We start from the raw sequence: 27935 nt of genomic DNA on the forward strand, positions 1-27935 counted from the left end.
TAAGCAATAAATTAGTATCGTAAAAATGGTAATATGACTGAATCCATACGTCACGATATCAATGGATAATAAATTATCAATATTTCGGAAAATAAATAATATCTAGTAATGCGAAAGAGCAGTAGATAGATCATAAATAAGAATCTTTGTGGAATTTTTTACATCGACACGGAATACTGTAGAGCTAATGTTGATGTAAATAGGATGAGGTAGTTGCAATAAAATAAGGAAATGAAACTGTCATATACATTTATTTATCTATCATTATTTGCTGTAATTTTCGCAAGTTAAAGCGTTTATGCCATTGCAGCTGTTATAAATACTATAATTAGATAGTTAGCTCTCCTTCAATTTTTTAATATATGATAAGACAAAGGACCAATATTCTTAAGAAATAGTTTAAATTATTAACACGATACCTTCAACTTTTAACACCACAAGCAACATACGACTATTTCGTATAAGCATGGTGTAATAGAATGTATAGAAATGCTGTAATTAGAGGACTTTTCTTAAATTAATTCACTTGATCATCTCTTCGCTCTATGAAATTCTTTAAATTTGATGAGATATGTATTTCTTTTATAATATTTGGTGATAAATTAATCTATAAATTAAAATATCGTTGCATATGTTAGTCATAAAAAATTTCTTTAGATTAAATTATTTTAATTAAATAAATAGCACAGTTGCTACAGCAGTTCGTATCCAATATATAAATACAGAGTAATTGACTTACAGTTAGCCATCCACTTGTAAGGCACCAAGATGCACTTTTACGTTTACTTTGATAAGGTGAAAGCAATAAAAAATTAGAACATCATTACAATAAGGGGCATAAAGTCTTAATACATAAGCAGTAATCTTTATTAGTAACTATTTAATGAAGGTGTTAATAAGAAATTAATACTGAAACAACCAATGAGAACATATTTACCAAGGATCGATGGCTAAGCAATGCTTAATAAAATTTCGACAATCATCTGACATATCTTTGAGGAAAGTCGAGTCATAAGATCCACTGACAATCATTTTGCATGTATCCTTCTTCTTCTTCTTGTAGAATGGCGATAAGCCAGTTAAGCTATATAATAAAAATCATTAATAAATGACATTAACGTAGCCTCTAGATAATATTAATCAATAGAAAACAATCTTGCATTTATTATTATTTAAACTGAATCTACTGTATCGTGAAATTCGTTTATACTACAAGAGGAAGGCCCACTAAAATATTCTGGATGTATAAGCTTACCCCAAGTAGGTAATCGCTCCTAGACTCCTATATATATATACATATATGAACAAGAATGATAGAGTTTCTTGAATGACTAATTTCATAATAATTATATATATATATATATATAAAGTTTATATTTTGAAAGAATTTTCTCTACTCACCACATATCACTCATAGAAGAAATTCCTGATTGAGAAATAACTTCAGGTGCTACATAAAATCGAGATTTATTGACAACTTTAGGTTCAATTCAAGAAAGGCATTAATGCTAAGCAGCTAAACTGATCAAATTCGCTAGTTAGACTCTGAAGAGATATAGGTTTGTTTTCGATATTATGCAAATCATCATTTTTATCTACATTTTACCTGCAAATTCCACATCACCATCGAAATCGATCATATGGCAATCGTCAAGACAAATAGCATGACTAAAGCCAACCAATTTGATAAACTTATGTTCACAGCCTTCCAGTATAATATTTTCAGGCTATAAGAAATATAATAGCGAAATTAATTATTTTAGGATAGGGTTCTCATTCCACTGCTTATTTCAACATCTGACATATTAAGTAAGAGTTTACAAGAAAAAAGTAGCTAACAGTACAGGAATGGAAACAGATTTTGATTTGTCACGACGACAACGTAGTTTAAACTATAAATAGGACTAGGAAATAATAAGCATAGTTTCTACCTTTAAGTTAACTTTAACGACACTCATTTGATGCAGAAATCGGAGACCGTCACCAATTTGTTTCATGTAATTCTGAATTTGTAATTCATTTATGCAGTCGTTATCGCAAAGATAATCAAACAGTCTGCCACCTGGTAAACTACAATATCAATTCAACGGAAGTTAGATGTATGGAGAAACATATTTACCAGTAGAACGTTTATTTTCTATAACTGGACATAACGATGATGCTAAAATCAATGAAAAATAACCAAGGTACTTACTATTCCATCACAATCATATAAATGTCTTCACAGTCGTATACTTCATGGAAGGAGCAAATCTTCGCATGTTGCAATGGTTGCCATATGTCAAGCTCGCGCTGCACTCCAGCTTTAGAAATAATATCTTTTTGATATATTTTAACAGCAAATTCTTTTAACGTCTCACGATGAGTACAATGTTTGACATCTGCAAATTTCCCTCTAAGATAATAAGTTGTAATAACATGAGTATATAGATTAATTAACATTATTTGATCTAGTAAGACATTATTAGCCAAAATGTTTAATCTTTTCTTAAAATTTAAATTCTTACTTTCCAATTTCATCATATAAATTATAACTATTATAAAAGTATTCCTTCCAAGACCAATTTATAATATTGTCATAATTGTCATCTAATTGAAATTACGATAAAACGTAAAGTTATTGAATATATTCATACGCTCTTATATTAAATTAATTTATTGCTGTATATTTAATTAACCTCTCAACTTTAACAGAGCCGTAGTTGAAACTTCACCAGAAAAGTTTTTAGCATGGCAAGTATATTGGCCAATATCACCTTGAGAAACTGACTGAATTCTTAACTGATGTTCATTGTTATATGAATCAATCTGAATATTGTAGTTGGATTGTAATAGTTGATTGCCGTTTAAAAACCAGGTTATCGCAGGCCTATCCATAGCTTGTATGACACATGTAAACATTGCTGACGTAGACGATAAGACTTCTTGATCAACTAGCGGTGTGTGCACATCAGGCATATCATAACCTAGGCAAAATTTTGTTATTTAATGGAAAATACTACAGTATAAACATTTTATTCAACTGCTAGCAAACGTGAAGACTTTATCGATATTATCAAGGATCAACACTTACCATGGATGCTGTTTTTGCGCTTGCCTTTGTTAAGCTATTGTAAAAAACAAGATATTTATTTATATAACTTTTTAACTCAGCATTTTTATACGTTTGCAACTATCATTTAAGCAAATTTAAAGTATACTCTTTGTAGGTGTCATCACATGCTATATCACAAGGTATACTTTTTATAATTGATAAAAATTTAAAGTAGCAATGTAGTACCATTAATGCATCGATATGAGGAAAGCTACTAGTAGGATCCGACTTCTTTTGTGATAAATCATCTGCAGGATGATCTATTTTGAGGGATGGCAACGCGGTAGACAGGGGAAGGACTATAAAGACGTAAAAAGTGCATAAAGTGATGTTAATAATGTATAGTGCTGATGAATATATGAGCAGTATATATCGATGATTATGGTAATAATTATTTTATATAAAATTACTTCATATTATTTGTCTCAAAGATCAGTATTTATGTTACCAATGAAAACAGATAAAAATATATGCAATATTTATATCGTTACCTGGATCACTACCTGATCTCTGAGTAGCCTGTGATAGTCTGAAAAATTTCTGAATTAGTCCAGGACTTCTAAACTTATCTTTACTTAGTTTGCGGGCATTGTCTAGGTCATTCATACGTTGCAAACTATATGCGTGATGAGATCTACGAATTCCTAACTCCAACTAAAGAAAACAGATACGACACAATATTTATAAAATGATTTTTATCACGAAATAATCAGATTATTACAGGTTAATAATTGATACGGATAACCTAAACAAATTGCCTTCGAGTAGAGTATGGCGATAAATTTACAAGCAACAAAGGCGTTACAAAAAGTAATCGCTATTCGACTGAGGAATTATAACAATAATAACAGTTTAAAATATGGTGTACATGTTACAAGATAGTTTATACTTATAAAATGATTGTTATCTAGATCTAAAATTCCCTTATCGACAATGCCATACAATATTGTAGAAAAAATTAAGGCAATGTATAATATCAATTATCGGTATTATAAATAAGAAGTATAACAAGCATCGCAATTGACTTTTAGCATTTTCCTTCAATTCTTACCGGATCGTCTATAAAACATTCCATCGAAGATGGCAAGGACGAACTGGATAAGCTGAAATAGATAGAAGTAATATTTTTTTAAATCTAACTCTAAATGTATTAAAGGAATCTAGCTGGAATAAATAATATTTCCATTTCCTCGTATTACCTTTTCTGTTTACTTTGGTAATCAATTGGGGACGATAAAGCTGAAATTGAAATGAAAATTAAGTTAATACTAATACTTTTAAAAGTATTTAAACATAATGAAATTCTATTCATTAGAATATCATAATCAAAGGAGAATTTATTTTTAATAAGTTAGAAAGGCGAGGGGTTAAAATTATAGTCTGATTGAGCTATTTACACACCATCAGCAAAGCTACGCTGGTTGTCCATGATAAAACGTATACGATCAAGCCAAGTATTCTTAACATTAACTGATCTCGCTTGAAAATGATAGCAATCATCTCTGTTATTATTAAGTCCAGTTTCCCACATGGACCACCTTGTTAAATCTTCAGTATTTTGTTCCTCTAATCGGACGTGATTCATCTAGATATTAAAATATATTTTTAGACTACTAAAAAGAAAGTGGGGCAAAATGCACTTGCTATAACCATTTAATCCAGTATATACGAAAGAAAACAGTAAGACAGAAATTATAATAAATTCAGCGTATATTAATAGATTAAAATATACCGCAAATTCCGCTTAGTTTTACTATTTATAAACTTACCTTAATGTGATTTTTATAAATATATTTCAAGGTTTCCGATTTACGTCGCTTATTAGTAATAGTATCAGCTAATATCATAGCTTGCTCAAATAAGAATACATAGCGTTCCTTTCCTTTCTTGATGGCTTTTCCCTCGTAAACAGTCAGATAATCATGTAGTAGTAACTTTCCTAATCTAAGAATATTGCCATCGTAACCTTCCAATTTTCCAACTTCGCTCATATATTCTACTTGAACTATGATCGATTCAACCAGATGCAATGCAGCCTGAAATATAGTACAATATTAGATTATGAGAATATTATCTAACTATGGAGTGTTTAACCTTTAAATGATATCAAACATTTCACGTCATGCGAGCAAATATGAAAGTTACTCCAATATTCTTAATTAGCGAAAGTAAGTTAGGAGGTACATTATATTAGGTATGGAGAAAACTCCAAAGCGATAACGTAAAAATTACTCTCTATCAAAAAAGTGTTTTGTTAGTAAAGGCAATCAAACATTAGCACAGATACGATAAATTTTAGATTATTAATTGAGCAATCAAATAGTTTACATTACCTTAACATCGATAGCATTCAAGGATGCACCGACATAAGTCAATAGTCTGTTTAGCCATGATTGATATAAACGCAGTTGCTCGACGGGTCGAATAACATAATCTTGTAGAGAGCTTGGCAAATTTAACATTTTTTCACATTTCTCAAAGAAATCGTTATATTCATTGACCAATATTTGCGATTTTGGTATATTGAAACAGTATTCGACATAATTTAAACGCTGAGAATCAAATTTCAGAAAGACAGAACCTAGTTTCTCCGGTCTTTCCAAACAAGATTTCAAGCTTTTACAGAAGACACTAGATTAAGTTCCGAGAAAAAATGATCATTTCATTATATTAGCAAGAAATTATGCAACGTAATTAAAATAAGATATTTAAGAATGCATAAGAACGAGTTAATTACTGAAATAAAAAATTCGAATTAATCTGGTAGTGAATTAAATAGCATAGGTAGTGTAATCAGTAGTGATAGAGAAATTGCTAACGTTGAGAAAAGTATAGACTAATCCCATCTATTAAATTTGTGATATGAGACTGTTTCCTAACATTCATAAATGCTTTATTTTTAACTATTGCTATAATAATCTCACTCTTATTGATTTATGATACTTAATCTTTATGTAAAGTTCCGTATTAGTTTATTGTTGTGCATAATTATTTGTATTGGCTATAATTTGATATAATTACAAAAAGCTCTATGAAAAACTAAAATAACTGATTCGATACGATTTCACATGATACTTAAGTAATCCTGTGTATTTCAAAAACTCAATCAATCATATTTTTTGTATCCGGTCTCTAATATAGTAGCTCATATTCTATTCTACTCATATTGTAAAAGCTAATAGATGACAAATTAATTTACTTTTTCGAATCGATTAATATAGCAATAATGATATTCTTTATTTCATGGTAATGAATTCCTTTTAAAATTATTTTAAAATATTGTTTACGATCTAACTAATGAAATACTACGTCTATTTATATTTCATTACTTTTACTTTTTGCTTAAATTGGATCAGTACCAAAATTAATTTGTTTTTTGGTTTCGCTTTAAGAAACACTTTAATCAAAGCTAAATTATACGAATTTATTAAACAATTATTGAACAATCAAAAACATAAACTAATATATTCTTTATTACTTACTTCTTATGCCAGTTTCGAATTTTCTCAATGTTTCTAAATATTGATTGTTTATTCTGTTTTAATGTTTCAGGGACTTGCCAATCATAATTATTACCATCTTCGATTAATGTCATATAGCCATTAATCATATATTCAAGATCACGAACATACAACTCTTCGCATTTGATTAATTCTTGAATGATTTGTCTTTATAGAGTAAATAATTATCGTTAGTACTACCATACAAACCACAAGTTAACACTTTATTTAAAACAACAAAAATGGTATCCATCTAGGTTGGACATAAACTAACTCTCATAAAAGCATAATTCCAGAGAAAGCTAGTTGAATATGGTAAACAGTAGTTGTATTTCTACGACAGAATTTTCTTATGGATAAATAAAATATGGCACAATTTGAATCAAGAACGAACAATGGCTATAATTTATTTCAATTGACTGAAATTTAACTGATCATGATAAACTACAACATCAATACTATAAATAACGCACTTTAAGTTAGCACCTAGAGCACCTAGTTTTGATAATTCTTTCAAGAATGTGCAAATCATTAAGTAAAATTATAGGCGAAAGAAAATGATTGTAATGAAAATATAAAAATAAGACATATACACGTAAGTCATTTCATCTGCTTATAAATGTATCTACTATAACAACTATTCTATAGCTAGGATCAAAATTTGTTCTCCAATCCTAATCAAACAAAGTTTAGTTCCAAATAACTTTAAATAGCTATGACAACGGGGAACCATTAAATGGTACGGTATTATATAAGCAAATACTATAATCTACTACTAGATTGTTATATAAAGAGAAACTTGGGAAGACATAGAATTGCTGCATTCGTGTCTAATGGTTTAAATGAGTACTGGTATGACGGTTTATAGGACAAAATATAATACTGCTTATATTACTTAGGCAGATGATGGGTCATGTGATTTAAATCGAAAAATTTTCTTGTATTTGGTCAGATTTTTCGCGTCTATACGTAATAATTTAAACGAACACGATATTTTATACACAAGGTATAAGTACGGCTTATATGACTTAGGCAGGCTATGTGGCAAGTGATTAGAAATAAAGTCGTTTCAACCGATTCGAAAATAAAAATCTATGATTAGAATACTATCCCTAACTTACATTTCTTCCTGTAGGAGTCTTTTACCTTTTTGACCATCAACATTCGAGTACCCTATTTCAAATATGAAGAATTTATCTATGGTTGTCATTGGTCAAATATTCATGATATTATATATCTACATGTAATAGATGGTACGTTACTATTCATTTCTCCTCATTATACAATATTTAAAAAGAATGAAATAAGAAAATACGTTTCTCTTCTTCACCTTCTGCTTTAATTGTAACCGGTGATATCGGCAGAATGTTTTTATCTAAGCTACGATTTCGTACAGCTTGAACATCGGATTTCATTTGCTTAGTATAATTGTTCTTATCAAAATATTAGGTAGTAGCCAAATTAGAACAGATTCATTAAATTAACAACCTGATGCTGTCTTTATAGACGTATAAAAGTGACTACGATTGAATGATTGCTTTTTGAACGTTAAAAGAGATACAAGATTAAACTATTTATGTAAGTAATTATCTACAAAATACTGTAGTTATCTAACCTCTATAGCATGGGAGTCCATTGAGCTTTCGTAATAGTTAGAGGATGATGTTAAAAGCGAAGTCTGAATATCGTTCTGTGGTGGCGTTGAAAACTTTTTAGACTCAGTAAGCACTTTTTCCATATCCTCTGCCCAAAATTCCGATTCTAAGGTATCAAACTAATTGAAAGATATAGAAGCGAACAAAAGGAGAATATAACTTAATATACTATGATAATAAATTTATAGCCTTTAGAATAGCATTCACTATCTGTAGATTCTGTAATATCATACGGTAAATATAAATCCTTTGCCATCGATTTATGCAACTGATGCACGGGTATAGTGTAAAAAACAAACAGATTATAAAATCTCCATGATTTTTGTGTTTCTATATTTTGTAGCATTGCAGTAAATAAAGTTTTAACATATATCATGAGTCTACTCATAAGTTATTTAGTAGAAGAATCACGAATCGATTAGATAAAATATAAAATTTAGTTATTGAGATTTCGAATTTTCGTCGAACTTTCTTCCTCTCTACATTAATTAACTATTTAAAAATGAAGACAATGGCTACTTACATCTTTTTGACTACGCGAAGATGGTAATTTAACGAATCCTGCCACTTCAGGAGCCTATCCAAGATCGGGTATAAGTTGTTAGTTTTCCAAAAATACAAGAAATATATATTGTTGTTATTAAGTCTGAGAATAACGATAACAGCCTACATCGTAATATTGGATAAAAAATAACACAAGTAGTCATACATTTCCTATTAGTTATTTAATCATTACCGAATGCTTTCTTAACAGATTTTGATGAGTAACAGATTCATCGAATGGTGGTGATATCCCCGCTTTAGTATTTTTATTACTACTGGATTTCTTGATTAATGATTTAGCAAACTTATTGGTACTCCTGTAAAGTTATAAGATTGTGATTACGATGATTATTGCACTGATTATTAGCATTAGAACACCAAGAAAAGTATTACAAAACTTGAGAAAATAAAAAATTAAAGCACCAATGTTATGGTACTTCGAATTTATTAGGGGCGCGTAGATAAAGATCAATGTACTATATATAAAGAGTTTATAGGTAATATTATAGAAAAATTTTAGCATAGAGGAAAGAGTACTGATAACTACGAGCTTTTATTTACTCATGTATTTAGAACCTTATTAAAAGAAACTAAAAACATCAAAATGGAATTTACAATTAGATAAAAAAAATTGCTAGACTAAAAAACATTAGTCAACGCTTTTCTTATTATAAAGAATGGTATCATAATTTTGAAATAGAAAGAATAAATAAAATAATTCAGTTACGTCCTTAAATATAATTTAACTTGATTTAAAAATAAAATAATTTTTTATGTTTTAGTATAATCATTACCCAAATCGCTAACAGTTAAATTGTAAAAAGTAAATGAAAGTATAAGACCAATGAAGGAAAATCATTTCTCAACTTAGATAATTGTAATCAATGAGGTTGGATTAAGACAATTGAATTGATTAAGAGCGAAAAATCCTGCCTAGCTTAATTAATTCAGTTAACTTTAATAATAATGTAAATTTATTTAAAATATCGAACTAATTGGTATCACAACCTATTCTTCATAATTAATAGAACCGGTTGGTACATAGACATATGATGTCTAGCAGAATAGATTAATAGATCTGAATTGAAATAACAATGCTATCATCGAATTGAATAGATTAAGGGAAAATGATTTGTCTGCGTAATAATAGACTTAGTTAATACACAATAAAAGCATGAAATCTACAGCAGGTATTGTTTAGTCTATTCTATTCATTTTGAGATACTTCCAACTCCCTCTTTCATACCATAATTTTTGGATGCCCTTAGTCACGACTCCATCGAACTGATTAATTATTGCTATTTCAACAATAGGTATGACAATGTATATTATCGTTTGTCAACTATGCAAGTGCAACAGCTGGACTATCATATTCTCATATCATCCTTTCTTTTTTTCTCTGTTTATGCGAAAATCTAGTAATGTAGCTCTCGTGAAGTGCAAAATAGTATTAATGCAATGTGTATCCGTGTAAAGTATTAGATAAAAGATGAAAGTAGTAGGTATGTCTAATGATCACATTCATATCGCTTACACAATTCTTCTATAACCTTTAATGCAAATTCGATTAAATTAGAATTAGTTATTTCTAAATGTAACGGAGTACATTAACGCTATTATTTTTGTTAAGCATGATTGCTAATACATTAATAATAACATGGGCACTTTAATAGATTTTATATATCTTTTCTGTTTCCTAATTTATACTCGTCGACATACTGGGAAATGATATATCGTCGAATGGAAAGTAAACTTTAGTATAGTATATTTTATTTTAATTTATTTTTGTTTTGCCATGATCAACTGCTATAGACTCGACGTGATATCTTAACTACAAAATTTAGAAATTATGTTTTTCTAACTATAGTAATTAATACATAAAAGATGACTTGAACACTTTGCATAAATTTTATATTTTAGTTATAGTCATTACTTTTAGTAGCACAAATGTTCATATATTAACATATACGCTCGTACTGCGTTTCTCTATTCTAGATTATTTCTATGCGTACTCGTAATGCTGTTCATTATAATTATCAATTGAATCACGTTATTACTTAGATGTTCTTAAATAAAAAACAATCCTAAAATTTTAAATGTACCAACTGTGCAAAGTTGTTAAACTAATAAAAATAGCAGAAAGAAATGATTCTATCAAGTTAAAATAATACTGCGCCTTTGTATAATGGCGATTATGAATCTTAACCTTTCCATAACTGATTAATTAACGTACTATAGACATATAGAGCAGGTCTCCATTACTATGCGTCATCATTATTTTGTTACTAAAGCCATCATTTCCTTAGATATATAATAATATAGTATTCTCAGTTTAATACACCATATTAACAAAGTTGTAAATCATTTCTCATAATAGTAATTGATAATCTACATTATTCTTATATCATAATTACAATAATTTCAAGCTTGTTTATCATTTAGAGAATTAACTTACAAACAGTAACATATCCTGATAGTTTAACTGTAAAAATATAGAATAATATTAATTCTACTTCGTATCATACTTGTATCATTTTACTCATTTTAGTCCACGTACTGTTGATTACCCTATGCAACAGTACTTATCCGTAAGAGTTCTAAGAATAACATTAGGCTATTCTTTTTCCATATTTACTGGAATACAATACTAATAGACTAAAATGGTCACAAATATGAATTAGATTTTGTATTTTTATAAATTTGGGATTAGGCCTTAATACATTGTATACAGGCCTAGAAGGATATATACAGTACTGTACCGTAGGTAGGTTACATGATCCAAAACAGTGAATTTAACTTTCTAGTCTTACGGTAAATGTTTGAAGGGATATATGCGTCAGCTACAATTTATATCCATGTATACTGTATGTTACTGGAGAAAATGTGCGCTATTTTCTTAACATATTTTAGATAAAAGCCATAAGCTCAGCTTAAAATGATTAATTAACAGAACTGTAGCATTACTTTGATTTGAAAATGTTAGCAACAAAATATAGTGAAAGATTTAAGACTCACCCCGCATGTAAAAATACGTATGTTAGAATATATAAAGCATTTCAAAGCATTGTGAGAACTAAGATAATACTGAGTAATAGAAAATAATATTATTGAATAAAGACCAAATTAAAATATCGGGAAAACAGCGAGGGTCATACTGCCATATTGTAATATAAGCAACGACAGTAGTTGCTAGTATACAGCTGTTATGGTACATAAATAAACCTATGTAAAACGGCAGTTATAGTAAATAACGAGATGGATCTATGAAATGATACACTAATAACGTTTTTACTTCCATATGAAAGCTAAAAAATATGTATTTCGTCTTTATGTTTGCAGTTAGTATTGAAGGACAAACTGCGTAGCTATAGAATAGTTGTTAGTGCGAAGTTTTTCAATCGCAACGTAGAATATTAGCAGATGTATACGTCATAGTATGTATTGATGAAGGTAGACTAGAAGCACTTAAAATGAAATACTAAATAGATTTACTAATATATGTGTCTTGGTATAGTGTAAAAGAATAAAATTAGTAGAATTTTCGATAATAGAATTATACGAGTATAGTAATATTAGTTCAAAGTAGATGGCTGTAACCTGGCTGATAAAATAAAACTATATCAAAAAATTGAGCAGTAAGATCGGAGAAATTCGAATTGGATCGTGACTCATTTTTCAGGGAATATTTTCGAGAATTTTAACGTTACTATGAAGATAAATTAACTATGAGAGAGAAAAATTGATGAAAGTCAATTAAAGTAAAAAAGAATCAAAAGAAAGTGGGATCCAGTTATATAGATTCTGTCTTGTAAAAGGTGTAATAAAGCAACACATGAATGAAAATTAGGTAGTGAGTAAAAAGGGAAAACTTTTATATTAAGAATCAATGATAGGAGAAGAGAAATCAGAAAAGTTAGATATAAGTAGAAAGAGAAAGATTAAATTTGAATCTTTCTCTAGTATTGTTGTAATTTTTCTAACCTCAGTATAGCTTTAGTTGAATTTGACCGATTGAATTTGCCTTTACTGGGTTCGGTGTAATAATATTGATTGATTTCAAAGGATGATGATGTTGATTCTGTATCGACTAATGTCCAAAAAGAAGATCACATTAGAAAACAAGTTCAATTCAAATTGAGCTTCCTAAAAGGTCTCTAATGTATGTTACAAAGTTAACGTTAAAATAAAATAACCCTTTACTGCTATATTCAGCGGTCATCTACGTCACAATTAAAAGCGCTTACATAATATTAACAGTTGTATGATAATATCAAATTGTTGAAAAATAAAATGAAACAACTGGATGAACTCCTTTACGTAGGCTATCACTGCGTGACAAAACAATCAACAATCGAGAAGTTTGTTCAACTCAAGACAAAAAGATGGTTCCAGCAGTCTTGTCTTCCTACCCTAAGGAATAATATTAACGTAAGGCAATCAACTACGTCAAATCCCGTTATCGAACCTTTTTATAGATCAATTTTGTTGAACATCAATAGATGAAAACGAAAATTAATCGCAATTTATTTTGAAAGGGAAGAAAAGAAAGAAAAATATTCGCTTAGCCTGATTTGGAATATTTGATGAGTTGTTTCATTGATTATCAATGTATATATATATATATACAAAAAGAAATTTTGAATGGGACTGGAGAAATAATCTTGTTCAATGTTATCATCAGCTATAAATAGATAGTGATCCAAATACAATAGAAGCTATCAAAGTTACTGTCTGTGATGTCATGAAAATATTATCAATATCTATCATCAAGTATTAATAGGCTAGTAATAGAAAAAAGAATATTAAATCAGCGCGAACGGTCGGCTAATTGAGAAATTAGAATTGTAATCGAAAGGAAAATATTGCACACAAACATTATTGATGATTATGAGAAAGCATTACGAATTCTGCTACTGCTGTCATCTAAGTAAATATCGTGAAATGATACAATATGCAAAATTGCAGCCAACAACATGTTCAGTAGTCAATAGCGATAGAGAAGAATATCCAATCAGCGCTTACTGTATACCTCCTTCACCTTCAAATTAGGATTGTAAGCGAAGGAAAATATCGCACATACAATATTTACTCTAACGTCATTACGCATAAATACATGTACATAAATATCATAGAATAATATTCTTAATAAGATAGACAAAATTGTAACTAACAACGTGTGTACTGTACAGTCATTAATAGCAATAAAGAAGAACGTTAATTAAATCAACGCAAGCCACTCATGAACTGAGAAACTGGAATTGTAATCGAAAGGAAAATAGCACACGCACAGTATTTATGCTAATGAGAAGGTATTGCAAATTCGGTTGTTGCTGTTATCTAAATAAATATCATGAAATGATGCTCTTAATATGGCATGCAAAATTGCAGCTAATAAAATGTATCACTCTTCTGCATTCGAGATTTTCTTAATGAAATATAGAGGAATATCAAAACAATACAAACTACTCATTAGCTAAGAAATTGGATTATACGTATTCTAGAGGAAATTATCACGCGTTCAAAAACTACTCTAATGAGAAGGTATTACAAATTATATACTACTGTCATCTAAATGAATATCATGAAACAACTTTGTTAATGCGGCGTGTAAAAATTACGGCTCACGGTATGCAGTTATAGTACAGTAGATAGAAAAGAAATGATAAAGGAGGTGATTCTCCATTAATTAAGGATGATCTTTAGATTATATTTAATTAAAATACTATATTGGCTTCTTTATAGGAAGTATATACGTAAAAATTTGAATACGATGATATATGAATATATGAATAGATACAATACACGTAGATTATATCAGGGGATTGTATTGTGTTGCTGCAATAAACTTGAAATACACAACAAATAATTGACCATAGATGTAAATTATCTTATTAGTCAGTCATTCAACATGATCGATTTCTGGAAAAAATTTTAATTTATCAATGATTTCAATCAAAGTAAAAGTTTCTTAAATTTTATGCTAAAGATTACGAAATATATTAAAATGAGAACGAAAGTATGATTTATAAAGAATGTAATTGTAGCAGTAAGGATATTTATTGGGAAGCACTCCAAATGCTGTAAACTATCGTACTTTATTCAATCATGAAGAAAAAGCAATTTGATTGCATAAATGTAGAAATAAAGCGATAGAACAGTTAACCTGCTAGCACGACATGAAACAGAAAGGGCTTTTGTCCATTCTAATTGTTGAGTAAATCAAAAGATACATTTACTATATATCTCCTTAAGATTTACAATAGAAAGGCTGATTCGTTCCAGTAATATCATGACTCTGCAGTAGTCACAAAATAATTATCAAGTCACTCATAGGATGAGCTAACAATCCTTATAAGTACTGTATATACGTAATTTACTAATACACTACATTATGTCTGTCTTGTTTTACAGCTTATTATGACATATCTTAAAGGGAAATACCAGTATTTCCTAAAATGACAGCTACAATTGGAGTAGATTTTGACATTAACTAGGCTTGGAATAGAATGATAGGAATTCTAATGGAATGAAGGTGACTAATAGCAAATACCTATTGAATCAACTTATGGATCTGAATCATAATAGTAGGTAATCACGTACATCTCATTGCGTAACATCGTCCGACTACAGCCAATTTCGTAGATGAGTAAGCAGTGACAATTTGATATGTATATATTCCTTTAAGTATTATAATAGAGGTAGAAGTGTACCTATTTCATTGTAGATCTGGACCTTAACATCATCATATTGCATTGTATTATGAGATGCAATAATCGAATAGGTGATATAATAAGATTATGACTAATGGAAACAACGTATACTTGGCAGACACTTTAGTTGCGATGGCAATTTTATCATTTTACCTTTCCGGTCTTTGTTTAAAGACATTAGTATTTATTATTTGAAAGTTATTGATGGGAGTAGTTAAAAGTAATTAATTACAGAAAATGAGTGCTCTTCCACGATCTTTTAATACCCTCTGGAACGATATAAGTATCAATACTTTCCCATGTATACGTATATGTTATATAGTGATACATATACCAACTAAAAACCTATATTAAGGTACCTTACCATCTATGCATAAGAAAGTACTAGTGAAAGATTTTTTGCAATAGTTCTCCATCCGCAGTATACTGACTGTAACGGTAGAAACAATATTACTATCATTTACTTATTCTTGAACTACAATAATCTAATCGGTGCCTAATATTGGGCAGCCTACCTTACTGTATATATCACTAAATTCACGATATTTTCTATTAGACGCTAGATAAGCCTTTTGAACTAATTTGAACCGATTAGTAGTTCGCCTAAATTTCCAGTTGATAGAATTTAGCTTACGATAATGTGATCACAGCGAAAGTTTTATCTTACTGTTTAAACACTCATAATTACCTTGCCCCAATCTTTGATAAATATAGTAACGGGCCAGTGTATGGCTTATTTAAACACTACCTTATAGTTCGAAGTATTCTAGGGATAATTATAGTTAATAATAAGATGCGAAATATTATTTTGTAAATTCAGACAGCTTCAGAAGATGTCTAATACCATTTTTTAGAAAACACTATATTAGACATTATTCCTAGCAACGTTAAGAATGAGTGTACGTATCCAGGTAAATGACTATGAAATACAGAAACACTAAATTGGGCGAAAATAAACTTCAACAATTGAAATTTTAGTAAACCGAGCTGCCACGTTAAGCAGTTATTCTGATATTAAGATCAGTCTTGCGTGCGTAGCGCAAGATACCGAAGTCTAACGTTCAGATCGAAAAGCTATACAATTTTAAAACTGAGATTAAAACTGCAATATTGCTAAACGTAACTTACCGTCCGGGTCCTTAATAAATTCAGGTAAAGTGCTACTTCTTTTCAGTCCATAAGAACGCGGGATAGAATCATCAGATGAGTGTTGTTGTGAAAATCTTGATTTCGTTGATTTTTTTCTCCATTTCGTTTTTCTCTCTTGCGGTTCAGCAATACTACCTAAGAGTAATTCTTCTCCACTTGAGTAATCCTAAGCAATAGCAACGATTTAAGTAACAGGGATTATACTCGTTATTGATACATTGCTAACGTCGTCAATTCCATCTATAACAAAAGGTAACTATTTTAAAACTAACACGCGAAAATACTGACTTTTTCAGATCCAATACCACTTAAGCGAGGATAATCGCCATCCGAGTCTTCTGGAGATACACTATATTGAAATATAGTTAAGAAGACGTTATCTTATTTTTATATATCGAAATCTTTGATACAACTATTGTATATAAGATTACAACCAGATAACCAAAGACTGTTACTTTAAACTTACAATACTTCTGAGCCACTACCTGGCCTTGATTGTATACTAACATTGCCACCTGTAATCATCGTAAATTGAATGTTAATAACGTTATATTTTACTGATGCAAGAAAGTAACACAGTCAATGCCCTCACGTAATTTAGCAATCCCAATATATACTAGCGGCTTTAAGCGCTTGATCCATTCTTCAGTTACGGATTCGCTATAAGACTAAAATCGCAACAAAACATGATCGAATCTTTATGATTGAGAAAGAATTACATTGTAGTATATTCCGTATTTACTGAGTCAGTTTAATTTACTTTGAAAATTAATTTGCTATCTGAAGCCCTTTTCGAAATTATAACAAACTTAAGAGGCTCGTTTTCTATTCTGCCTACGGATGCAATATCGGCGACCTAATAAGATATCAACCGCAGAAAAATTATTATAGTACTCGAAAAGTATTAAAATTACAGATACGCATACATGCGATAATCATCCTTAGTAACTTACCATGATCCTACTCTTAAATATGTAATTTTTAACGTTGCCATCCCCATCCTTTACTTGTTTGCTTAACACTAAAGCTTTCTCAAATAGAAATAGATGACGTTCTTTTTCTTTTCGTCGAATACTCTTTGAATCCATTAATAAGCACTCATCTTGCATAATAACTTTTCCTAGCCCTTCTATATCGCTATCTACGCCTGTTAAAAGGCCAGCATGCATTGCATCATTCGCCCGCCTAGGAACACTCAACATCACCTCCACACTTGCTTTAATTTCCTCTTTCCCACTATCAACACAGTCCATCAGATCTTTCAATAATAATTGATATTTTGTCATTCTTTGAACAGGTTTTATTAAATAAGATGATAGTGAAACATCACAACAAGAGCGCTGTTGTACATCATCAAAGAAAGTCTGGCCATATTCCATAACCACTGTGTTGGATCTTGATTTATTACGACAATAATCAACATACATTTCGAAATGTTCAGCATGCGAAATAAAGCAATTACCAACATTTTCGGGACTATCAATACAGGCAGTAAGTTCATTACAAAATGTGCTTTTATGAAAATTGTAAATTTCTTCAATATTTCCAAAGATGACCTCATCTCTACCATATAATTCAGCTGGAACGTCGGGCCCATGCATGGCTTCCATGTATATATTAATAACTTGTTCTAAATCTTTTACATATGTCTGCTCTGTTGTAATCAACTCGTTAATAACAAATTTCTTTCGTCGTTCAATTCGTTGCTTTTCATCATCTTCTGATAATTGTCTCTTAAGAGATCCTCGACTTCCAGATCTTTGCAAATCAGAACGAAGGCTAGATAAACTTGCTCTACTAGACATTTTATGGAGATAAGTATGTTTATCAGGATATTCCGTTGTTGGTTCACCTTTAGTAATTGCTTCCAGGAGAAACTGATGTTTGCTCATGTTATAATCGCAATCATAATAGTTCGTTTCCAGCGAATCCATCATAGCTTTAACATTATCCGCATGATTATGTTTATTTTCAATTAATTCTACACCATCCTCGAGCAAATTTTCAATAGTTCGATACATTTCTTTTAAACTTGCTTCATTCTCTCGGAATAACTTTAAATGAAGTTTTGCTTCAGATTCTGTTAATTTTTCATAATTTAAATTCATAGGTATATGGAAAATATTTGATTCATGAAGAGTATTTAAAGTTTTCTTAGCTTCAGTATCAAAAATTATAAATTCTTTACAGTGTTCTAAACTAATCATATGTGATCGCCATAAGTTAAGAACATAACCCTCACGACGTCTTAGCTGTTCAATGATCAGACGAGGATGTTCTCTTGACGAACTGGTAACAATATCGTCTTTGGAAGTTTCATTTATTGCCTCTTCGTTGGCGTAGGTATCTATAGCTTGAATTAACGATAGCAAGTTGGTAGAATAAACGCGAACAAGGCCGCAGGCAGCAATTATGGTATCTCTTTCCTTGTTATGTTTAGCGATCAATTCATAAATTGCTTCACTTTTATTAGTAACTCCTGTAAATTCACTAGCAATATCACATGGATCTCGGCCAGAAGAAAAATCTCTTTCCGCACTAGATAAAACTTGAAATATCTATAATTGGTTTATAGTAAAAAGTTAGCAGCCTTAATTTCCTTCTTTTGAATATATTATATATAATTATCAAAGAGAAAAATAATGTAATTCTATTAGATAAGATGAAATTGAATGTTAACGCAATTAAAGAATACCTCTTCCGAAGCTTCATGGAATTGTACTGATGTGGTAAGAAGCTCATCCCGAAGGTTGCATAAACGGTTAAGGCAATCCCAACTTTCCATGATGTTATTGATACAATTGTTACAGGTTTCAAAATTATGTAACCCACTCTCGTTTAATTTGGTGCCTTCTTTATATATGTTCTCAACACTTTGACCGATACACTATATCATGTGCCAAAATAAATATTTTAAATCCATAAGATAGATGGATTGATATATAATATCGCTATGGATACATAGACATAGGAATATTCAACACTGTAACATGAACAAATACAGCAAGTAACTTTTAGCGTTATGTCATTTACATCAATAGTCTTCTTAAATCCTTCGAATTGTTCTTGCAAAGACTTTGCTTCAATTGGATTTCTTCCAATCTCTGAGAAGTTGATTAGAGACAACTCCGCGTGACGTATCCATCCAGATAGCTAAAATAAATGTACAAGTTTTACATGTTGATATAGTAATATGAATGTCTAAATATTATCAAAATTAATATAAAAGAACGTATAATGTATGATAAGCTAGGGTACCTCATTTCCTTTCTCTATAAACTTGACCAACGTTAAATGTCTTTTCATAAATGCTAATTTTGTCGAGTTGGTATTAACAAATTGCTGTTGTTTATCAACGCATAGCTGCATAGATGCGTTTAATGCGCTGACATGATCTTGTTCATTTTCATCTGAGGAACTAGGGATATTTATTTGTAGATCCTGTATCTGCGGAACAATATTGTCACGTAACAGCTGTAATTCCTCCAGTTGCGATGTAAACAACGTATTTTTATCTTCATATGCATTTATAAGCATTTCCATTTGTTGGCTACTATCGGGATAGGTTGCATCTAATATTTCGCTTCGTTGTTGATCGCAATCTTGCATAAACTGTAAAATATGTGAGTCGATAATTAGTTACAACGAATATGTATGCAGGTACTTATATACGACATTCTATATTCATATTTATGATGCAAATCTGACCTTATCAATGTTTTCTTTAAGCTCAAAAAAGTCAAGACATAGTTCCAGCTTGCTTAGACGCATTGCCCACAAACCGTCTACTGCGCGTCTTTTCTCTGATAAGCCAGCAATTACTTCTTCCACAAGATCAACTGCTTCATTGAGCAGTTCTTCGGATGGCTCTGTTATCGATTTATAATATTAGAGGTTACAAAGTTACAAACTCCGGCTAGTAACTTATGATTTAAAGATTAAACGTATCAGTGCTTACTATTTTTATTCTTTAGAGCAGCAAAACTTTCGTAATGGTCTTTTAAGCTCCTAATAAGATTGTCACAGTCTCCTTTTGTTAATCGTTGAGCATTAAGTGCTGCCTTTTGCCTAACTTGGCATCCTTCCAGCATCTCTTTAGCTTCCGCTAGTGAGGAGGCAAATGCATCCTGACACAACTTCATTTTAACACCATTTAACCATTTCGTAAACTAAAAATTATAATTATTAATTAGTATATGGCTTTATTGAACCTACATTAATTACGCTTCTAAGATAGTAACAGTGAATACACTGTAATGACCAAACAAACCTCTTTAGTATGGCTATGAAAAACAATAGATAATTCTATCATTTCTCTACGCTTGCATACACATTTACGAAAATTTTCCACAGTATCGAATAGCCTTTTTCTTAAATTTTGTACGGCACGCTTGTCGCATTCTGCTGTTTCAGTAAGGTGTTCGCAAGTCTTTAATAATTTCTCTGCATTATTGTACATAGTCTGCAATCAATAACAAGAATAATGTTAATCTATTTATTAAATAATACGAAATAATCAAATACAAAAGGATTGATTGCCAGATTACTACTGTATGGAATCGTATCTGAAATATACGTGCAATATCAATGACGACTTTCACAGACCTCACACATCTTCTCGAATTCTTCATGTTTTCGTAAAAGCATGTCTGCTTTGCTTAGAGATTTTGCTATACGAAAATTTTTTATTAAATACATTTCCCCATGCAGTTCAATCCACTCAATAACCTATGCAAATTATAATTTAGTAATATATTTCCATTCTATGTGATACACAGAAGTTTACAATTACACAATAGGCAATATCATTTAGGTATCATCAACGTTTTCGCATATTGCTTAATTTACCCGATCGGAATCTTCATCGATTATACATAGCTGATATTTTTGATCAAGTTTTTTGACGACTGAGGACCATTTTCGTTCGAATTCTTCTTTTTCTATCTCGACAGTGTGCAACAGACTCAAAACATGATTTGCTGCTTCATTGTAAGTAGGACTAGCTGCGGTCCACATATTACTGTTAATGACGATAGTACTAGGTGTATGAAGCAGTTGAGAAAGGTCTTTACCAATCCTTTTAATTTTATTATAAGCTTCTTTAAATTCTTCTTGAATGGTATTATGCTTTAATTGCAAATCTTGTAAGGTTGATAAACCTTGAGGTATTCTTTCTCTATCATGATGACAAGCTCTTTTAAGTTTGTCCACTAATCTGATGAACTACATTCAACGATAGTTATTTCTTTAAACTTTTGAATTGCTTTGAAAAATTTCGAACACAATAACTATCATCCAATGTATACTTACATTTTCGTACTCTTTGTGAAATAGAAGCGATTCGCGTACCAAGGCTCCCCTTTCTTCCAGACTGGCAGCGAAATGTTTCCATTCTCTGTCAAGTGTTTCACATTCCTCCAGAAGATCTTCTTTGGCATATTGCATGTTGGGAAATAATTTGTTACCTTGTTGCAATAGTTTACTAACGTTTACATATACGTTCTGCAATAGATTAGTGATTTAAAGTTAGATAGACATCTTTAAATAAATCAATGCATTTCCGACGTGATAGAATTGACTACATTATACCATTGCACTCTCTTGAAATCTATGATAATCTTCTTTATGCCTCTTAGCAGATTCGATGCTAGTTCCAATGTCAGTGAGTTTCATCAAGAAATTATCTCTATTGCGTTTAATCCATTCCCTGACCTATAGTTCAAGAGATTAATGATAGAAAAAATACCAATGACGATATCCTCGAAATCATAGATGTAAAATTATCATTTTACTGCTGAAATATTGATGTAACTAGAAAACCATAACAAATATTGCAGATCAGCAGCCTAAAAACTTCACACTAACTTTACCGTTTTATACAATAACTTACTTTTCCACTTTCTTTGACAAAAAGGCATAACTGGTAATGTTGATCCAGGTTTAATTTTTGTTTTTGCCATTGGTCACGCAATTGTTGACGTTTTGTATGCATAATATTTATTAGTGTTTGGATTCGGCTTGCACTGGCAGTAAAGTCTTCTAAGGAAGTTCGAATAGGTCGTTCTCTTCAAATATTGTAAAAGTAGCACATTTTAGTAATCTTGCTAAATTACAATAAACAATAGCAAAACATCTATATCTGTGTCGTTGAAGTTATAAAAGCGTAAAATTTATTTTTAATATTCAAATCTGTTGAAAGTAATCATAGCAATAGAAATTATAGGCACTACACAGGTACCCTTGAATCAAATCTAGAATAGTTTGTCCGTTTTCTTCAAATTCATTAATGGGAAGATTGTGCATTAGTTGCTTTATTTTCAGATGATCTTTTTTCCTTTCTTTAATTGCCTCTAGTTCTTTTGGTAAATTAAGGTTGCCGACGGAATCGGATATTTTATCCATTTGATGAATAACACCTAATGATTTTCTTGAAAATTCTTCCAACATCTACAATATTACATATGAGATGTTTTAAAACGAATAAATCATTTAACTATTTATGCTAGTATAATTTTATCGTACATTTGCTTTTTATTAAAAAGTAACATTCATTAACTATGTACAAGTATTATATTAGCTTACTAGGCGCAATTCTATCCATTCTTCGTGACAGTATGGTAATATTCCTTGCAATTCTTCCGTTAAGTCAGTAATATCAATTTGCTTGACTAAATTGGATATAGAAACCACCTGCATCTATAATATGTGATAAGAACAAACACATTTGAACTTATTATGTCGAATAATACATATATATTGTAGCGTGACAGACATTTTAAGTATTAAACTTCTACATGATTGGATTATATAATCACGATAGACGTGTACATGTATTTGTACGCGTATAAATAGCGAATTAGAACATGGGAAAATATCCATTAGTAACTATTGGTATCCGAATCGGTTAAAAATGATCAAAAAGCGGAAATTTCAAAGTCAATAATAAATTACATTTAATTCGGTCTTCATTTGTGTAATCATTGCTTTGCCACGTTTCCAAAAGGAATCGGATTTTATAACAAATACTTTAGCGATAGTATCTAAGAAAGCTTCTTCCAGTATATTCAGTAGCGGCTTTAAGCCTCTCCAATCGACAGATCTTCCATCAACAATGACAGTCAGGCCTTTGACTTTTACTTCTTGACTAGATGTTGTAATAGTTAGTGTTAAAGTAGCTTGATACCGTGATAGATAAATTAAAATGATTTATAGTAATCATTTCTATAGCACTAGCTGCTACTTCATGACATACTTTATTATACGATACCTGTAGCATTAAATCATGCACAGAGTGACATTTATAATTTATATTACATTAGTCTATGTCACAGAGTATGGAAATCTTACCACGGAATGCTTGCAAGATAGTTTATTAGCTTTATTAGACGTTCACTTTCGATGTCAACAAATGTTACCCTAGCTAGAAAAGTGATGATAGCTCTGCCACTTCTATCTCGACCACCTAATAATTGTAAGTAAATGGGAAGCAATTTATGTTATCCCTTATGTCAAAAAATTAACAAGTACTTTTAATTTGTGTAGTACAGTTGTAACTTTTAGAAGAGATTCGATCGGAAATCCAGTACTTAAGCATTACTATGATTGAGTTTACGTGTATCTAGGACAGAATATTGTAGCTAGTTTAAAATTAGCGATCGTTACTGTCTCAATTGCAAAGTAGTTTATTTATTGTTAAGTCATCGGCACTTTAAATTTGCAATAAGTATTGATTGAGAGACATACGCGTACATTAATGTTGATAATATTTACAGTAATACAACATCTTGCAAGTCAAGTACATAAAACTTAGTTGTCACATTTTTATAACTATTGAAATTTTAGTGGATTGATTTACGAAATGTTTGACAACAGAAATTTCCATATCTAGAATACTAACGGCAGAAACTGGCCTTAATCTTGAGAAATATGTATATATACACTCGTTGCGTATCCCATAGCATCATAATACAGTATCGTAGCTCATAAACTGTATTACAGTATACTGTAGTACTGCCTTATCGATGTTGAATGCTGGATTCAGCAATAATACGAAATGAGGAATTGGGAGTCTTATAATTATGCTGACCTTTATTGTCACCTAGGTCAGTAATTAAATTTACTATTTATCCTGGAGAAGTGTATGATTTATATGACATATATCCGTCCAGTATGCTGCTTAGCCTTGACCAGTGTGCGATGTAGCGTACTACTTAAAATTGCCTCGATCAAGACTTTTCGAAGTAACACCGAAGCAGTTGATATGGTACTGCTGTACATAAATTGTCATATGATGATCATGCATTGTTCTGAAGTAGTTATTGATAAACTGGATGTTCCACAGTGATCATAAAATTAAGCCGTCTCAACGAGTAATTGTTATTAGTTATAGTGATAACGACATTACAGGCGATATCAATTTTACATTATAAGTAGTACTGTACAAACAGTATAGTGCAATTAATTAATTGAACGCCATACGGACGCGGTAGTTTCACAGCAGAGAAGTTATGATATCTTGGAATATATTGTTTCAAGTATCTTTTGATGTATGATATACTATAAGATGAATTACGGTAGGAATGAGAGTGTGGAAAAACTCGTACTTGGTATACTGTACATTTGTGCTACTCAATTAGAAAAAAGAAAGATCTGTATGCGTATAGTGTACAGTACTGTACTGTACACCAAAGCAAATCAAGCGGTTATTAAAAAAAGAAAAATCTTGCAATTTTGTATTAATAAAACCACTTAGAACTAGGCTGCATATACTCAAACAGTTGTTGAAGAACGAGCTAGACGAAATTCTGAAACATTGACTTAGTTCAGTGCAGCAATCTTATGATGTTACTTGTACAAAAAAGGCAGCGCCACTAAAGAAAAGTCTTGTTCAATTTATATATGTACTATGTCTTTATCAAAATTTAGCGATGGTAGGAAATTGTTACTACAAAGAAGGCTTCCATGAAGTGCATTAGTTATGTCATGTTAATGATAAACTGTATAGGATTTTTGTTTAAAAAAATCATGGTTTTTGTTAAAGCAGTAGTAACTACATACGATGATGCAAAATAAACATAGGACACACAATAATTTGCAACTGTAAATTACTCAAATTGGTATTAGCAGTGCAAATCGAGGATTTCAAATAATTAGCTGGTACATATGTGAAAACGCACGTTGACATATACATCCGCTCATAATATTATTCATATAGTACAGTGTTACAGTATACCGATAGTGAAGAAATCTGATGGAAAAACTGTGACGTACACTCAAAGTAAAACGCCACAACCGCTCCTGCAGTCACCGTGGCGAAGGATTACAATAAATTACATGCGTGCATCTAGTAAGTCATTAACTAGGTCGATCTTTAAATTTTTTAAGTCATCAAATTAAACATTATAATGATGTTGTTGAGAGGGGAAAAATAATAAGCAAGAAAATCTTTGTCTGAATTTAAAGGCATAATAATAACATAATGGAAAGCAATAAAAGAATGATTTGAAATTATTGCATCTTTTGTTTTACGAAGTTCTCTCTTGTCGAGAGCTACAAGGCACAAAGACACATAACATAGTAAAGTTTTCAAGCAGCAGAGACACATGATATCACTCACTATACGGTAGAATTAATGATGCACCGGCTGCTACGTGCAGTATGCATACGGCACTGTATACCGGACATCTTATTACAGTTAAATATCAGTTACAAGTTAAGAAATCATGGGTTGTTGTGATTACAGTAAACGTACAGTATAACTTGAAATCGAAGATATTTTTCAACATTATTCGTAACTTGTTCAATTTACCTGACAAGAAAGCAATCTTTTCTTTTAATATTTTTAAGACATCGTTAGCCTTTAAACTGTTGTCTTCATCAGTACCTAGAGTGTAGCATTAACAGTAAAGCTTCAAAAAAAGTTTTCCAAGGCTACAAATCCTACGATTTGTAGATCATTAATTTTAAAAAATATAGTAAAACTAAAATGCTTCTGGATATAAGTATCAAAGCTTTTGGCTCTCACGAATTAGTTTTATTTATTTTATTAACGTTATTTGCTAAACGATCGACAATTGCTCTTAGGTTAATCTCATCAAGTAAAAATTAAAAATAATAGCAGTGTACTGGCATACTGAATTTTACTTAAGATGAGTATTGCACTTTGTATAACTAAACTTTGAAAGCACTACAATTCGAGTTTCTAATCTTGTTATATATATATATTAAAGTTACAATATCGAGTCCACATAAGGATTTATAGTTAGAATTAATTCATATTACCATCGAGTTCGTAATAAAACGATTTTATATTTTTTTAACATTGATAGTGGAGTGTACAAAAATTCAGAACGATGGTGATGAATGCATTCTGTCGTGATAATCTGATCGATTATTTATTAATTAATTCATATATTCGTATAGCACAACAGTGCATGTAAGGGTTGAAAGAACTAGTTACTACAGTAGTAGTGGTAGTAGTAGTTAGAATGAGAGCGAGTCGCGTTATAAATTTATACTCGTTAGGATTAACAACTTGCATCCTCCATGACAAAAAGTTCAATTGCTTCATATTAATCGTACTCTCCTGTTCACAGTATTGTTATAATCATGCAAACTTGGAATACTATTGGAAAGATAGCTAAGCAATATGAGTTATAAGCTGATATGATCGAATGGTAAAGAAATTGAGTTATATAAATCGAGCAACTATTACTGCACATTGACATGCAAATTGAGATTAATCTAAATACTTGTAATTCTCTGGCTAATGATTTCAACGACTACGTAAGGTAATTTTTGGGGGGTTGGTTTAAGCGATTAATTAATCGTTTGCGGCTAAGATAGGTATACAGGATGGAGAATAGTGTAATAGAACAGTGTTGTGATCGATATTATGAAGAAATGAAGAGTACAGTAGTGAAAGATGGATGATAAGACCGCGTGCGGCTTTTCAAGTGACGTTTGTCGTGTATAACTGTACCTAAATACAGTCATGACTGTTGTACATCAATACGTAATTGTGAATTTTTATTTAATGGTTTGTTATTACAACGACTTGAAGAATGTAAGCTGGGTGTATTTATTGGTCAATTTTTAAACTGTTTATTATTTTAGTATATTATTGAAGTAAATAGCTTGGATTAACTTACCTAATTCCATTAAACTTTTTGAGATATCATCGTCCGATAGTGTATTGACAGCAACAAGCGATCCTGCAGCCATGATGATCGGGAGCAATCTGTGATAGAAAAGCAATAGACCATGTTGTAGAATTGTATTTCAC

The 27935-nt window shown here is 30.7% G+C and overlaps 1 protein-coding gene across 1 annotated transcript; it reads right to left on the reverse strand.

Moving 5' to 3' along the window:
- Positions 1-933: 933 nt before the first annotated feature.
- TRIADDRAFT_54394 (uncharacterized protein) lies at positions 934-27874 on the reverse strand (the record flags this gene model as incomplete). The annotated part of the gene is made up of 45 exons (XM_002110903.1): positions 934-1084; positions 1402-1450; positions 1607-1727; positions 1932-2070; positions 2195-2395; positions 2508-2589; positions 2679-2966; positions 3074-3107; positions 3281-3393; positions 3586-3748; positions 4146-4197; positions 4294-4333; positions 4496-4679; positions 4864-5130; positions 5428-5725; positions 6577-6762; positions 7716-7767; positions 7925-8027; positions 8210-8368; positions 8773-8826; positions 8986-9109; positions 12774-12879; positions 16631-16817; positions 16940-17000; positions 17118-17166; positions 17244-17319; positions 17412-17507; positions 17605-19209; positions 19347-19538; positions 19685-19804; positions 19910-20263; positions 20360-20520; positions 20610-20820; positions 20922-21113; positions 21257-21379; positions 21500-21874; positions 21962-22153; positions 22241-22363; positions 22542-22716; positions 22890-23098; positions 23234-23347; positions 23603-23795; positions 23999-24113; positions 26460-26534; positions 27802-27874. The coding sequence occupies 45 exons, from the start codon at positions 27872-27874 to the stop codon at positions 934-936; spliced, it is 8037 nt and encodes a 2678-aa protein (XP_002110939.1).
- Between the last annotated feature and the right edge of the window lie 61 nt (positions 27875-27935).

Source organism: Trichoplax adhaerens, genomic scaffold (assembly GCF_000150275.1).
Source record: "Trichoplax adhaerens TRIADscaffold_3 genomic scaffold, whole genome shotgun sequence".
NCBI classification, from domain to species: Eukaryota; Metazoa; Placozoa; class Uniplacotomia; order Trichoplacea; family Trichoplacidae; genus Trichoplax; species Trichoplax adhaerens.